Source organism: Castor canadensis, chromosome 9 (genome assembly GCF_047511655.1).
Source record: "Castor canadensis chromosome 9, mCasCan1.hap1v2, whole genome shotgun sequence".
Taxonomy (NCBI): domain Eukaryota; kingdom Metazoa; phylum Chordata; class Mammalia; order Rodentia; family Castoridae; genus Castor; species Castor canadensis.
In genome coordinates, this window is record NC_133394.1 from 11,552,340 (window position 1) to 11,567,401 (window position 15,062).

The window sequence follows — 15,062 nt, forward strand, 5'->3', positions numbered from 1 at the left end:
TTAGGATTTGTCTCCTGCTGAGCCTCACAGCCACACTCTACCCCATGGCGTTGAGTTTGTCAACAGGGTGCAGTGAGTGGTGCCACCATTCCCCAGGATACCTCACAGATGCCTGGGGCTCTTCACTCATACCTCTGTATTTTTACCTTCCATTCCTAACAAGCATTCAAAATCTAAACCATTGCCAAGCCCTCCTAGACACCTATGTGATTGTTCTCCTCTCCATCTGTGCTGACACCCCAAGCCAAGCCATTGTTTTCTTCTGATGGGACCACTAGAATGCAACTTATGAATGTAAGCCTCACACAAGAAGACAACATTGGGATTTTTCAGGCAGAGTCCCATTTAATACAGATTTCTGTAGTAACACTATTTATCTCATTTTGTACAAGCCATGTGTGTGCTGTTTTTCCATGATATAAAACTCGTGTGTACATTTTTAAGTTAGTATTTTTACTATTATCTTGCTAAAATTAGGTGCTCTAAAGCTAACTTCTAAAACTAGAAAATACCATGCTTGGAGAATGTTGAATACTAAGTATCTAGATGAATAAAGAACTTTAAAAATAGTCTGGAAATTACTCAGTGCTTTACCTGAGTACAAATTTCTTTCTTGGAGAGCTGGGCTTGGTGGTGCATGCCAGTAATCCCAGCTATGCAGGAGGTGGAGGTGGAGGCGGGAGGATCTTGAGTTCAAGATCAGCTAGGGCAAAGTCAGCAAAACCTTACCTCAAAAATAAATAAGTAAATAAATAAAAACAAAAGTTGGCTGTGGCTCAAGTGATAGAGTGCTTACCTAGCACCCATGAGGCCCTGGGTTCCACCCCCAGTATCACTAAAAAAGTTCTTCTTTGGCTTCAAGACATTTTAGTTGAGATGACATACTGTATCATGTTTAAAGTTTCACTTCACTTTCTGATGAAGTGAAACCCCCCACTTACAGAAAATAAGTCCTCCCATAATTATCCTTCCCATAATTTCACATTCTGATTTTAAGTCCTAACCTCACTATTGATAAACTTTTCCTTTTGAGCTCTCTCCCTTCCTTCCCTCTTTTGTCTCTGTGTGTGCATATATACAAATGTATATATATATATATTCAAAAGCCAGAGTCATCTTATGCTGTTCTAAATTAAAATGCTCAATTGTGAAGTCAAATCATCCAAATTATCTTTCTGATAAACCAATTTATTTACTTAATAAGTCTTTCCTCAAAAAATCTTAAGATTTTAAAGTAAGCTCTCCAACAATACAGCTATGCATAAAAATAGCACATCAAGAGAACTAAGCAAGATTTATGGCACAAATGAAGAAACCCAACAATGAGAAGTTCAGTGGTTTTTGAAATTCAACCATTTAAATTGTTATGTTTTGTTATTTTTAGACAGTGCTCTCTTTGCCAAGTATCACTCTTAATTCTGGGGTCATTTAGCAAGCATAGTGCCATTTACAGTTAAAAGAGTACTTTGCTTTAATTTTTCAAACTTCTGAACTGCCACAGGACTTCTTGTTACACAGTAGAGCTTCCTGCCAAAGCTAGATGTCATACCTGGCCTCCCAGCCTTTTGCAGAGGTTACTGGATGCATGTCAACAGCTTTGAAATGTTATGAGTCTCCATGGCATCGTTAATATTGAATCAAGTATTAATTGGCTATTTTAATAAAATTGTCACCTTTCTTCTTCCCCATGAAAAAGTGAGGTGAGAATAAACAAGTCACATTCTAATATCTGCCAAATGGCTGTTTTTCAAGCCTGTAAGTCATTTTCCACTAATGCTGCTATTTCTATTTGATTCCTGATTCCACAAAATGCCCCATGTCTGTTACCTAATTCAGTCACATCAGCCTCTTTAGGCAGAGTGATTTGTTTTGGTTTTTATTTCCAAGGCAGGCAATCCTTTTACTTCATTCATTCATTCCCCAATATACTTATTCATGAAACAAACATGTATCAATATTAAGTTAGTTCCTGGGGATACTTTGGTAAACCAGACGGGAGCTCAAAGCAGATGTGGCCCAGCCACGAAGTCAGAGAAGGATTGTGGGTAGAACTGAATTCTAAGCTCAGATTTGTGGTGACAAGTGAAGAAGTTCACTCTGGTCCACTATGGAGGCAAGAGTGAGGGGGGAGATGAAAGTGTAAACATGAAAGATGAAGTTGAAAAGAAAGAAGACTATAGGATCCACTTTACCTGAAGATTTCTTTCCCATGATTTCAGTTATCTGTGGCCAACTAAGGTCCAAAAATATTGAATAGAAAATTCCAGACATTAAGTAAGTCCCAAGTTTTAAATTGCATACAATTCTTAGTGTGATAACATCTTATGCTGTCCTACTCTTTCCTGCCTAGGATGGGAATCATTCCTTTGTGCCATATATCCTTGCTGTATATATTACCTGCTCATTGGTCACTTCAGGTTTTCAGATCTACTGTCATAACTTCTCACTACTTGTATTCAAGTAAACTTATTTTATTTAATAACAATTCCAAAGAGCAAGAATAATGATGCTGGCAATTTTAGTACAACCCATTGTTATAATTGTGGTATTTTATTATTAGTTATTACTAGTAATTGCTTCATGTATCTAATTTATAAATTCAATTTTAACATAAGCATGGCTGTACAGAAAAAACATGGCACATCTAGGGTTTGGTACTGTCTGAGGTTTCAGGCATTCCCTGGGGGTCTTGGAATTTATCCCCTAAGGATAAGAGGAGGCAAGTGTACATTATGAACGTTTGATTTTATTCTTTAAGCAAGTGGTAGCTAAAAAATGTTAAAATTTATGAAGTCACAAGATTATATTTGCCTTTTCCTCATGTCTAGCCAAAATGAAGAAAATGGATTGGATGGGAGGCAACCTGAAGGAAGTTGTGAGTAAGAGATTTGGCAGTAGAATTCTGAGAAGGCAGCATTCTTCGAGTTAGGATTTATCTTAACCCCTGATCCATTATTGAAATGAATGACTTTCAGAGAAATAAGAAGGTAAAATTGACATTTAATCTTTTTTTTTCTAATTAAATTGGAAGCAAAGGCGATAAAGTTGTCAAGAACTTCTAGACTTCTAAGTAGACAACTGGGTAAATGCTAATGCCTTCTAGAGAAAGAATCCCCCCAAAAGCAAGTATTAGGGCCAAAGGGGTAAAAAATTATTTAATATATTTACCTTAAGCTATGTGGAAGGTACCAGGAAAGTAGAGTAATTCCTGGAATTACTGAAACTTAGCCACCTTTTAATTACAAAATTTCACAGGTAGAATTTTTTTAAAAAGCTCATAAACTTCCAGAGATGTATGAATAGTGATATATTTTACAAGTACGGGTGGTTATAAGAAAAATATTGGAAACTGGGTATGGTGGTATATACTTGTATTTCCAGCTACTCAAGATGTGGAGGCAGGAGAGTTGCAGTTGGAGACAAGTGAGGAAAAAATTAGGAAGACCTTTTCTCAAAAACAAGCCAAAATAGTTTGAGGTACAGCTTGAGTGGTAGAGTGCTTGCTAGGCAGGCATGAGGCCCTGGGTTCTCTCTCCAGTACAAGAAAGAAAAGAGGGAAGGAAGGAAGGAAGGAAGGAAGGAAGGAAGGAAGGAAGGAGGGAAGGAAGGGAGGAAGGGGGAAGGGAAGGAGGGAAAGAAAGAAAGAAGGAAGAAGGAAGGAAGGAAGGAAAAAAGGAAGGAAGGAAGGAAAGAAAGAGGAAAGGAAATGGAAACAATAAAAGTGATCACAGTAGGATGTTAGTTGCATAATATCATCTAATCAATAAAATCTTGTTCAACTTTTAGAAAGAATATGTGTCAAAAGAGCAAATAATCCAATCAATAAATGGGCAAATGAAATTTTCTGATGAAGAAATACAAATGGCCAAACTATACATGAAAATATGTTCAACAGACTTAGCCATTGGAGAAAATTAATCAAAATGGAGTTGAGATTCTAGCTCATCCTAGTCAGAATCGCTGTCATCAAAAAAAACCAAACAACAAATACTAGTTAAGACCCGGGGAAAAGGAACCCCTGCACACTGTTGATGGGAACGTAAATTACTCCAGCCACTATGAAAACCAGTATGGAGTTCCCTCAAAAAACTAAAACAGAAGACCACATGATCCTTCTGTACCACTTTGGGTATATACCTGAAGGAATCAAAGTCAGCTACTATAGAAATACTTGTATCCATTTTTGTAGCAGCACTATAAACAATAGTCAAGTTACAGGATCGGTCTGGGTGCCCATCAACAGAAGAATGGATATAGGAATGTGATATATATGCACAATGGAATTTTACTCAGTCATTAAGAACAAAATTATGTCATTTGAAAGAAAATTGATAGAACTGAAGATCTTCATGTTGAGTTAAATAAGCAAGTCTCACAAAGACAGTATCTCATATTTTCTCTCATATGGGGAATCCAGAGGGAAATACAAGGACAGGAAAGTAAATAGTGGGTTGTCTGGGATGTGGATGTAGAAGGGAAAAGGATGAGATAAGAGAGGGTAATAGAGGGAGTGACTCTGATCAAAGTACCTCCTGTACATGTATGGAAATATCATAATGATACTCCTCACTCTGTATAATTAAAATATTTTTAAAAGAAAGAATAAAATCTACATATAGTGTGTTCAGAATTTGCCAAAATATTTGAGTGAAAACATACATATTTATGTATTTTACATAAGAAATAGTTAATATTGCTAAGCCTTCACCGCATGCCAGGTGAATGCTTGGTGTAGATTAACTACTAAATTTTCAGAACAATCCTATGGAGTGAGAAATATTTTCACTATACAAATGATGAAACAAAGGTAAAGAAAGGTGAAACAATTTGACTAGTGTCACAAATCCAGAAAGCATAAGAGCCAGGATTCAAATCCATATTCAAATCCATTCAGTGGCTTCTGAATTGTCTGAGATGAAATTTTCTTTCCTCAGAATAAGGGCCAGAAAATTTAAACATAGCTGTAGAAAAGTCAAGGACATTATACCCTCCTGACTTGAATTTGTGACCTAGGAGTAATTACTGGCTAAAAAAACCTTACAGAATCATTTATTGAAGTACACCAGATTCATTTATTTTAGTAAAGAAGATTGGGAAGCGTCTTATATAGCAAATCGTGTGTTTACACACAACTAAAAAGAGAATAAAGAAGGAAAGAAACAACATTACAAATTTGTTTAGGATCATTACATTCAGCAAAACTTCCATTCATGTCTACCACGTGAAGTTCAATGATTTTCAAGTTTCATTATTTACTTTGTACAGGATGTCCAAGCCTTGGCAAGACTATTGACTTAAAAATATTCTATTCTCTCACTGTCCCAAGATAGATGAGATAAAACTCATTGCTTCCTATAGATTTGCTGTTGTGTACAGCAAATCTATATACATATACATCTCAACACTTTCATGTGCACAAAGAGCTATGTAGAGCCAGGATGGCTTGGAGAAAAAAATCCTAGGACAGGATTAGTAGAATTCGTTTTTGTATTTTTCAAAATATGAACTGAATTGGGAGCTGCAAGAAGCCAGTGAGGAACCATCTCACAAGAGGAAGAAAACATACCCCAAGGAATCAATTTATCATCAACACGAAAAATGAAATTACCATCTCCTTCAAAATAACATTGTTAGTCACTGGACACAGCTCAAAAGAAAACAAAATGGAATTGACAGTGGCTTTTAACTTAGTCTTGTTTCCACTGTGACTTTGTGATTTCATTATATTGCTTAAATGAAAATTGTGTGACAGAAAGTATTCTTTCTGCAAGGAAAAACAAAAGATGCACTAAAAAGTGAATGAGACATGAATTTTGGCTATAGACCTGAGACTAATATTTTTAATGATTAGATTTGGTATATTAGACATGGATTTCCAAAGAAACACGAGCATGTGTTATTTTTAAAATGAAGAAAGCATGTGTATTACAATTACATATATAATAGACTTTGAAGAATTAGTCATTCTAGGCAATGTTATAATTTTGAATCTATTATAGAAAAACTATTAAGATATTGATTTTATGTGAAACTAAATACTGGAAGAAAAGGCACCAATGTGCTACCACTAAGCATCTAGTTGGAGAAAGAGATGAAGGGTGCTTTTAATCTCTTTCAACTTTTCTGCATTTCCAAATAAACACATTTCTTTACAAAATTGGAAAAGTATATATCAAATTGTTTATTGAAATATATATCATTGAGAGATCAAAAATATTTCTATTAAAATACATATGACACAATCTATTGATTCATATCACTAGGCAGAATTCACGTCTCAAACTCCAAATGGCTCTGCCAATGAGTGACAAGGCAAATGTATGTAAGAAATTCAGAGATCGAGCTAGAGACATAAAAAGAGCTTCAGGCAGAGAAAAAACAATTTCCCTCAACCAAATCTTTCTAGAAAAAGGAATGAGTCTTTAATTTGGAGTGAGGCAGTAAAGGATTCTAAAGCAAGTATTTTGTAACTATTTCCAGGTCTGTTCATCTGTTACTGCATAGAAAGGGAAGAGTCAGAAAAGTTCCTGAACATTTTGCTTAGATATCCCAGCCTAATAACACTAATTGAAAATGTCAATTGATGTTTTGTCTCCCTTCACACTATATAGTGGGTTGTGATTTTATCGGAATTCATTTCAAAGGTAGCAGTATGAGATTTTGCATCCAGTTCTCTCATTCCACGTTTATTCCATGCCCTACCACATTATAAGACAGCTTCTCCTCTGATGTGATTTTCCCATTTTTTTTTATGAAAGAAGAATGAGGAAGAAATCAGACACTGAATCTGCTGATATCTTGATTTGGGAAGTTCCAGCCTTGAAAATTATAAGCAACAAATTTCTGTTCTTTATGAATTACCTAGCAAATGTGTTTTCTTACAGCAGCAGGAACAAATTAAGATGTATTTTTTTTCCTTCAGAAATCCTTCCAAATTCTACCACAGGCTCCAATTTTTGTAGACTCAAGTACAGCCTTCAATGTTCCTCCCAGCAGAATTTTAGTTCATATCCTATCAAATTTTTCTTTTCTTTTTCTCTTCAAACTGAAATTGTGAGTCAGTTAGTATTGATTATGGGCATCTGGAGTAGATTATGGGGTGGTGGGCAGGTAACTACTATAATCACTCAGGCAGGCATTTGATATTAGGTTGACTTGCAGGCTACTAGCTCTGAATTTACTCCAAATTAATACACAAATAGCAAGGGATTAAAATATTCACGGAAATAACTTTGATCTTTGGAGTTTTTTTCTTCTTTACATAGGCTCCTGGTTTGTATGAGGTCCTTTTCATCTTAATAAAAGAGCTATGGGTTCAGGTCTTGATCCTACTTAGTGTAAGTTCTGACTGAATCTGATCTCCCTGATAAAATTAGAAATATTCAAAGAGAGATAAAATCCTATTATGGTGATAACTTTTCCTTCCTTTTAACCACTGCTGAAAGAAACGTTTACAGGCATATTTGGGGAGAGATCCACAGCTTTCACACAGAATCTAGGTAAATCACTGGCCCTTGGCACAAATAGCTGTTGGATGGTAGAATGAACACATGGTTTACAATGCCCTGATTTAGGCCTTTTAAACAGAAGTATGCGTAACTAGGGTTTTATTTCTCATAGAAAGACTCAAGTTTGCAGCATGAAAACCTCTTTAATATGTTGGGGTTTATTGGTTTGCATGTCTCTCAGGACCAGGTTTCACTCTTATATTTGGTTCCACTTTGCAACTATCTTCTGAGTTTGGGATTCTCTAAACAAAAACTTTCAGTAAATGAATTATGATACTTTTCTTCTGTACTTCAACAAATACTTCTATTCATAGTTTTTTTCACATCAATTCAGGTTCTCTATAGTTTTCAGCTTCTATTCATCCAAGTAGTTATTTCTGTTTCTAACCTATACACCCTTCTTATGGCTTATGTCCACAGCACTATTTACACAGATATATTGGAGGTTCTCCCACCCTGGCTAAACATTAGACTTAATCTGGGATGTTTCTAAACTTACAAATGAATTAGCCACATTCCCAAACCTTGACTTAATTTATCTAGAGGACTATCATGATATAAATAAAGTGTTTTAAAGTTCCAAAAGTGATTCTGATAAACAGGTTGGAAACCCCTGCTATATATACTATTGATCTCAGTGCATTGTGAGTTTTTGTAAACTTTCTCTCCCACTGGAGTTTTCAGCACTTTGAAGTCGGAGACTACATCTGATTCATATTTGAATTCTAATACATATAGAGCTTGATCTACATAATATTTATATACAAAAGCTCTATGGAGTACTCAGGAAGATCCAAAATTCAAGACTACTACCTCTTACTCAAGGAGAACACAATCTACTATGAAAATATCAGGCAAGGAAAAAAAAACCCAAAAAACTAGTGCTACAGTTCTGTGACATAGGATTGTTTAGACAGCTTTGACAGAAAGTTAAGAAAAATGGTAGGTGAGGACTGCAGGAGAATTTCTTGGGAAAAGGAACAGAACAAAGAAAGGGGAGGACGTAGGAATGTATGAAGCCCATTTAGGATACAGTTTGCATAGCATTTAAGAAACAACTACAGAAGAAGTAGGCAATGAAGGTAAAAGATGAGAGGGGAGAAATGGTGGAGGCTCTAAATGCCTAATGGATGAGCACAAAGTCCTTCAAAGTTTCTGAGCACAAGAATAATGTGTTCAGATACTCGGACTTTAAAAAGATGGATCTTGCAGAATGTGTGGCTCAGCTTGCAATCCTAGCTACCTTGGAGGTACAGATCAGGAGGATCAAGGTTTGAAGCAAGCACTAGGAAAAAGTTCGTGAGACTCCCATCTCAACCAATAAAAAATGGACACGGAGGTACATGTCTATCATCCCAGCAAAGTAGAAAGCATAAAATAGGAGGATTGCAGTCCAGACCAGCCTGGGCAAAAACATGAGACCCAATTTGAAAAATTAAAGGAGGTAAAGCACCCGCCAAGATTATCTTGTAGATTTTAGACTTATGTTTGTATGTATTCTGACCTGCATTACATGAATACTACAAGAAAGTTTCCTTATGGTCAGTGTATTCATCAAAAAGTAAATCTGTATATTCATACAGCATAATGAAACCCACTAAAACTGCAAAAAAAAGGGAGGACTGAGAGGAAAGATGTGAGAATAATGGGGCAAATCTGATCAAAGTTCCTTATATGCTTGTATGGAAATGTCACAGTGAAACCTCTTTTTATAATTAATATATGCTAATATGTTTTAAAAGATCTCTAAATAACATTAACGTACATTATATCTGTTATCAGAGCACACACATACACACATATACATGTATGTATATCTTAGCTGAGATGAAAACAATTTGAAGGTGATATATAACACATATGAAAAACCAAAAGCAGTCGGTGTTTACAGGAATTGCATTAGACATCTCTCTCTTATTGTTATCTTAAATTTGATTCTAAAGCTGTGTGTTTATATGCAACATCCCAGTAAGAAATGATGAATAGTGAATAATGCAGATATTAAAGCTTAGGAAATATCGTTCAGGGTCCAACCACACAATTCAACATTTGTCTCTGCCAATAGCATATAGTGATATTTTATAAAATAGTAGGGTTAGTCCCATGTCTCACATACTGGTGCTTTATGTTCAACTAGATTCTGGGAATTTTCTGGACAGTTTTGAATCACCTTAAAATACTTTATACTCCTTAAAATTTGATTGAAAAACAAAACAAAACAAAACAAAATGATTAAGTCAGTACTTGAGGGAGAGACTTCCAGTTCTAGACAAGATAGAGTAAACATAACTATTTCACTTTTGCTAATTATAATAAAACATTGTAGATGAAATATACAAGTCATATCAAAAGACTAAGAGATAGAAGGAAAAAAGCTAGATTGGATAAGGGCCTCATGGCTTAAGAAATGACGTGACAACAATGTCTGCAGGTTGTTTTTTGTTTTTCTATTTTTTTTTCATGTTTTCTTGCCTTCTGTATGTCCTAATTTGGATTCCAGAGAAGCCTTCAAAGCAGCAAAATGATTGTAAAAATAATAACCAAGGAACTGGGAAAGTGTGGCTCAATGGAACACAAATAAGGTAATCATATGTGTCCATTCTGGGAGTTAGTACCACAAAAAAATGATGTCTTTGTCCCACTGAAAGGATGGTTCTGAAGGAGGACAGTGAGAAACACCTTGTCAGTAGCCCATGTGCGGCAGAAACCTGTCTTCCACTTCTATTTCCTCTTCAGTAAAGAGAAGGCAGAGAAGGCATCTCTTCCTCATGCAGTCTGTGTTTGAACTGACTGCCCTTCCCCTGCAGAATCTATCATAGGAACCCTGTCTTCAGTCCTCCTGGGCAATAGGAAACAGAATCACTTTCTACCTCAGAAAGCTTTGGGGGAGGGGTGTGAATATTAAAGGGTAACCTGTGGGAGTTTCATTGTGACGATGGCGTTCAAATACAATGAGTTATGGTGAGGCTTATTCCAATCTACAAATGTGAAACAAATTCGTAGAAACATAACCCTCCCCAGCTAAAAGCAAACAGAAACCTGGAGAAATACAATTAAGAACTATAGCTAACAGTATTGTATCAAGATCAATTTCTTAAAAAAAATGGTTATCTATGCATTTATGTAACAATATATCAGTTAGTCAATTCTAATTCACTTAAAATGCTTAGTTTCTGAACATCTGGTCACCAAAAAATACATGTTATATGTGGCAAATGTGATCCAACTTTAAAAAAGAATTAAGTTCTTGTTTTGCCACTTAAACAGATTTTCTAACACCATTACTAAAACAACTGTAACTAAAGAATAACTATTTTTCCCTTACTGTCAAATATTGGATTCTTTACCCAAAAAGAGATACTATTTGAAAAGAAAAGTTATTCTTCACACCTGGACAATACTTTTTATGGTTTGCATGAAAATAGCCATAGCCAGGCACTGTTACAGGATAAGATTAACTGGAAGGGCCATAGGGGAGGGTGATGAATTTATTGAAGCAAAAGCTTTATAAGGGAATACCTAAAAGTACTAAAAACCAGAAAACAGAGGAAGGGTATAATAAAATTATAAACAGTGATAATACTTTGTCTTTTGTGCCCTGTCTTTTCCTCAAGGAGCAGAAGGTTTCCTCAGTTAATGTGGTCACTTAACCTGCAGAGTTCTCCTTTTTCAGGAACATAGGTGAGGACGGGGTAGTTATGTGTCCTGCCTCAGGCCACACTGGAAATCACAAGTATGGTCAGATTGTAACAGAAAACATGGTTCTAGCAAATGTCTTGTCCTTCACAGCTAAATTAGATGATGTTTCTAGCTACAGCTCCAAACACCATGCCTTGGGTGAGCAATGGCTGATTCTAGACTATCACCTGGAAGAATGGCGTTCAGGAAAATGTTCTGTTAGTATAGCAGTACTTAATAAGCAGCCCATTTGGGCATTTTGTTTAATTTCATCTCAAGAAATTTTAAGTTTCCCCTTGGTTTGGAAATGTCAAATTATCCATTATGACAGACCAAGCTTCTTTATTCTAACCCTGTATGTAGACTTGTCCAAAAGGGAGACAGTAACATAAATGGGATATGTATTTCACTTCTGTCTTTACTTACTTTCTTCTTTCTGTTTCAAATTTATTGAGTAGTTTTCGGAGACCACCATTCTTAAATCCCTGAAAATGGGCAGCTGGGGCTCCCACGGTGATGACGTCATAGAGAGCATCTGGAATGGCAATAGACAAGGAGATGAACACTTTGCAAATACTTACCTCCCACATACTGTTTGCACTCAAACGTACATACTGTAAGAAGTTTTTCTGTTCAAATTTGCAAGAATAACTATGAACTCTCATCTCAAGGGGGCAAGAGGAACTAATCAATCTTCCTAAAAGCCACCTGTGCACCTAAACAAGTAATAATATTTCCCTGATTTATGACTACATCTTAATTATATACTACAGTGTAGAACAGTATGTTCTTCCATCCTTCTACATACTTACTGAGATGACATTTTAATTGGTCTTTTGTGTATTTTACTTTATTGAGTTTTGCATCACTTAATTTGCAATCATATTGAAATTCAAAAATAATGAACAATCTTTCAACCATACTTTACAGAGAGAAGAATGAAAATATTAATGCATTGTGACTCAAGGGCAGAACAGTATGAGTGCATTTAAAAAAAATTATACTCATTTCCTGCTTGTGTACACTAAATTTTACATGCATACTTTTGTAAATTCCTTACATGACATGGAAAGAATGCAAAAAATATGTCTTGGTCGATTTCCCAGTGCAATGTTTTGTTTTTATAACAAAAATTTATACATTTAAATTGAAACTCAATTGTTTGATTGTGAAAGCCATCAAATTTGATACATGTTAAGTTTATGGCTTCAGATCAGGCCATTATTTTTCCATTATAATGGAAAGTATCCCCATAAGAAGGAAGACAGTGAATATCCTGTTTTTAAACTACAATTTATTAGCAAAATCTAATTTTATCATAAACTCTTTCCAAATTAATTTTGGTATTGGCACAGTGGTTGATTTTTAGATTTCCTTCACTGGGGAAACATAAATTATTTTATTGGTCTTTGGTAAACACAATAACTTCTTTAGAGCTGTATAGCCCAGATACATCTGAATTCTTTCTTTTTAAATCTCTTCAGTTAAAACACTTTAGCAGCAAGGTCACAAGAAACAAAACACAACACTAATCAACTCATTAATAAGAAATACATTGAATGACCAAGTAATGGATCTCTATGGTGATAATCTCTTCCTTTTTAAATGTCACTAATGAACGAGAAGTCAGATTTTCATAGGATGGCAGAATATCAGATTTGTAAGCAATTTAAACATTTCCTAGTACAGGCGAATTTAACCCACAGCCAAGCACAGTTTCAGGGTGTCAATGAATGTATGTCGATTCTAAGTGCATCAGTTCTACTTCGTGGAAAGGAGTCTTAGCTTTCTCAGAGTCATGAGATACCCCAAAGTTACCAATAGCAAATTCTGGTCCATCTTCATTTATCTGGTGAGCAATGTGAGAACTGTGCAGAATTAACTGCTTTGTCTAAGGCTGTAAAGACATTACAGTGATGGTCTTCTGATTTTCCTCATGGGGTTAAGCTATCTGAATCTCTGGCATTGGCTTCCAGCTCTGATGCTTATAGGTTGTGTGATATTGGGAAAATTGCTTAACTTCTCTGTCTTAGTTTATTCAGCTATAAAAATGAGATTGAAAGTAGTTTAAGGTCATAATCACCCAGTAACTATTATCTTTGACTATATTTTCTCTATAATAAATAATCCCACCAATTAAAGACATGTGATGTTTCAACTTTTATTCATTTCCACACAAAAATATAATTATGAAAAGAAAACTGACCAGGATTATAGTGATGTTTTCATGGGTATGTGCTGTTGCTCACATTTATCAGTTATATGCATTAAATATATGCAGTTTTTAATATATCACTTAGACCTCAATAAAACTGTTATCTTACAAAACAATTGCCTACAGCCCATCCTCTAGATTGAAAGAAGCTGGTGACATATCCAACATACCCAAGGGAAAGAATGAGGGGAAATCTGAATAGGAAAAGACAGATCTATTCATGCATAGAGGTTTAAACAACTCATGTTTTAAAAATAAATAGCACAACCAATTACATGTGTTTTCTTTATTTCTGTCTCAATTCTCAAACTCTCTAGAGGCTTTTCTTGCCTTCATTTTCTTCTTCTCCACAGGGTCCTCTATGACCCTGACATTTTCAAATAGTATTGGTCAGTTATTTTATGGAATGTTCTCAGTTTTTACTTCTCTTGTGTTTTCACTATTAGAATGAAGTTCTCCACTATGGATTAGGTTACTGTGCAGGTGAGATGCTCATGACCAGAGCATCGTATCAGAGAAAGTATGCTACATTGTTATGTATTATGCTGATGTTAACTTCGATGCATTGAAATATCTGCCACTACCAACAGTGGCTTCTCCTCTAAAGTTTCTAAATATTTGGTAGACACACTTTCACCTGCTAATTTTAGCATCCATTGATGTATCTTGCCAGTGGCAATTATTGTTGCTGTATTATTAGTGAATAGTGATGTTCTATTTCTTTCATACTTATTAATTAGAAATCTTCAGAGATGAATAATTGACCTTTCTCTTCTATTCACTTCTTTATTCGGTTATTCACTAATAGCAGTACAGACATACTATAGTGTTAGATGATGACTGTCCCCAGAGGTCCTCGTGTTAATAAAGGCTTGGTCTTCCGAATGGCAGTTTGGGGAGGTGGTGGAACATTGGGAGATGGGGCCTGCAGGAGGTTTTAGGTCACTGCGTGTGCTGTTCTAGAAGGTTGTAAGAGCGTAGTCCCTTCTTCCTCTCTTTGCTTCCCAGCATGAGTCAAACAGGTTTGCTCTGCTAAAGCTTGTGCCATGTTAGTCCTGTCTTGTCACAGGACCAAAACAACAGGTCATGCACTGTAACCCCCAAAACTGTAAAAACAGAGCAAAAACCTTTCTCTTTACAAGATGATTACCTCGGTTCTTTGCTATTGTAATAGAAAGCTGACTGACACTTGTACTCATGGGTGTTTTGTTCTTTCATTACAGTGCAGTGACATCTTTATGTTCAAGTTGTGCCAACTTTGTCTACTAGAGCATTAGCTTTTCTGCTTTTTATGTAAGTTCCTTGTATTTTTAAAGCTTTTAAGAAGCACTTTCTAATCTTCTGGAGCCAAAGATGCTCCAGATTACATTTCCCCTGCTCTACCCTGGGTTCAACCAATTTCTCAAAGATCTTTTGATTTGAGAATAATGTTTAGAGATCAAGCCCTGATCACTAGTTATGCTCATTGTTACTCAGGTGTCATTTTCCCTCATCTTTATCAGTGACTAGAGCTGGGACACATGCACACTTACTAACTCATGCTTTTACATATCTAGATTTACTTATATGTTCATCTATTTATACTAGCAGCAATAAAAACATAAGCCCATGGTGACGTCTCCAATTTCACTACAGTACCACAGAATGCTTTCTAGCTTTCT

The 15,062-nt window shown here is 35.6% G+C and overlaps 1 protein-coding gene across 8 annotated transcripts in view; it reads right to left on the reverse strand.

Moving 5' to 3' along the window:
- The window catches only part of Inpp4b (inositol polyphosphate-4-phosphatase type II B), a 395,691-nt gene that overhangs the window by 182,546 nt on the left and 198,083 nt on the right, over positions 1-15,062 (reverse strand). For all 8 annotated transcript variants that reach the window (XR_012435583.1, XM_074041203.1, XM_074041202.1 and 5 more), the window contains one exon: positions 11,613-11,721. Coding sequence is in view for 7 of the 8 variants with exons in the window: in XM_074041203.1 (XP_073897304.1) it covers positions 11,613-11,721 (109 nt within the window). In the remaining variant the exon portion in view is untranslated. The remainder of the gene's footprint in view (positions 1-11,612; positions 11,722-15,062) is intronic.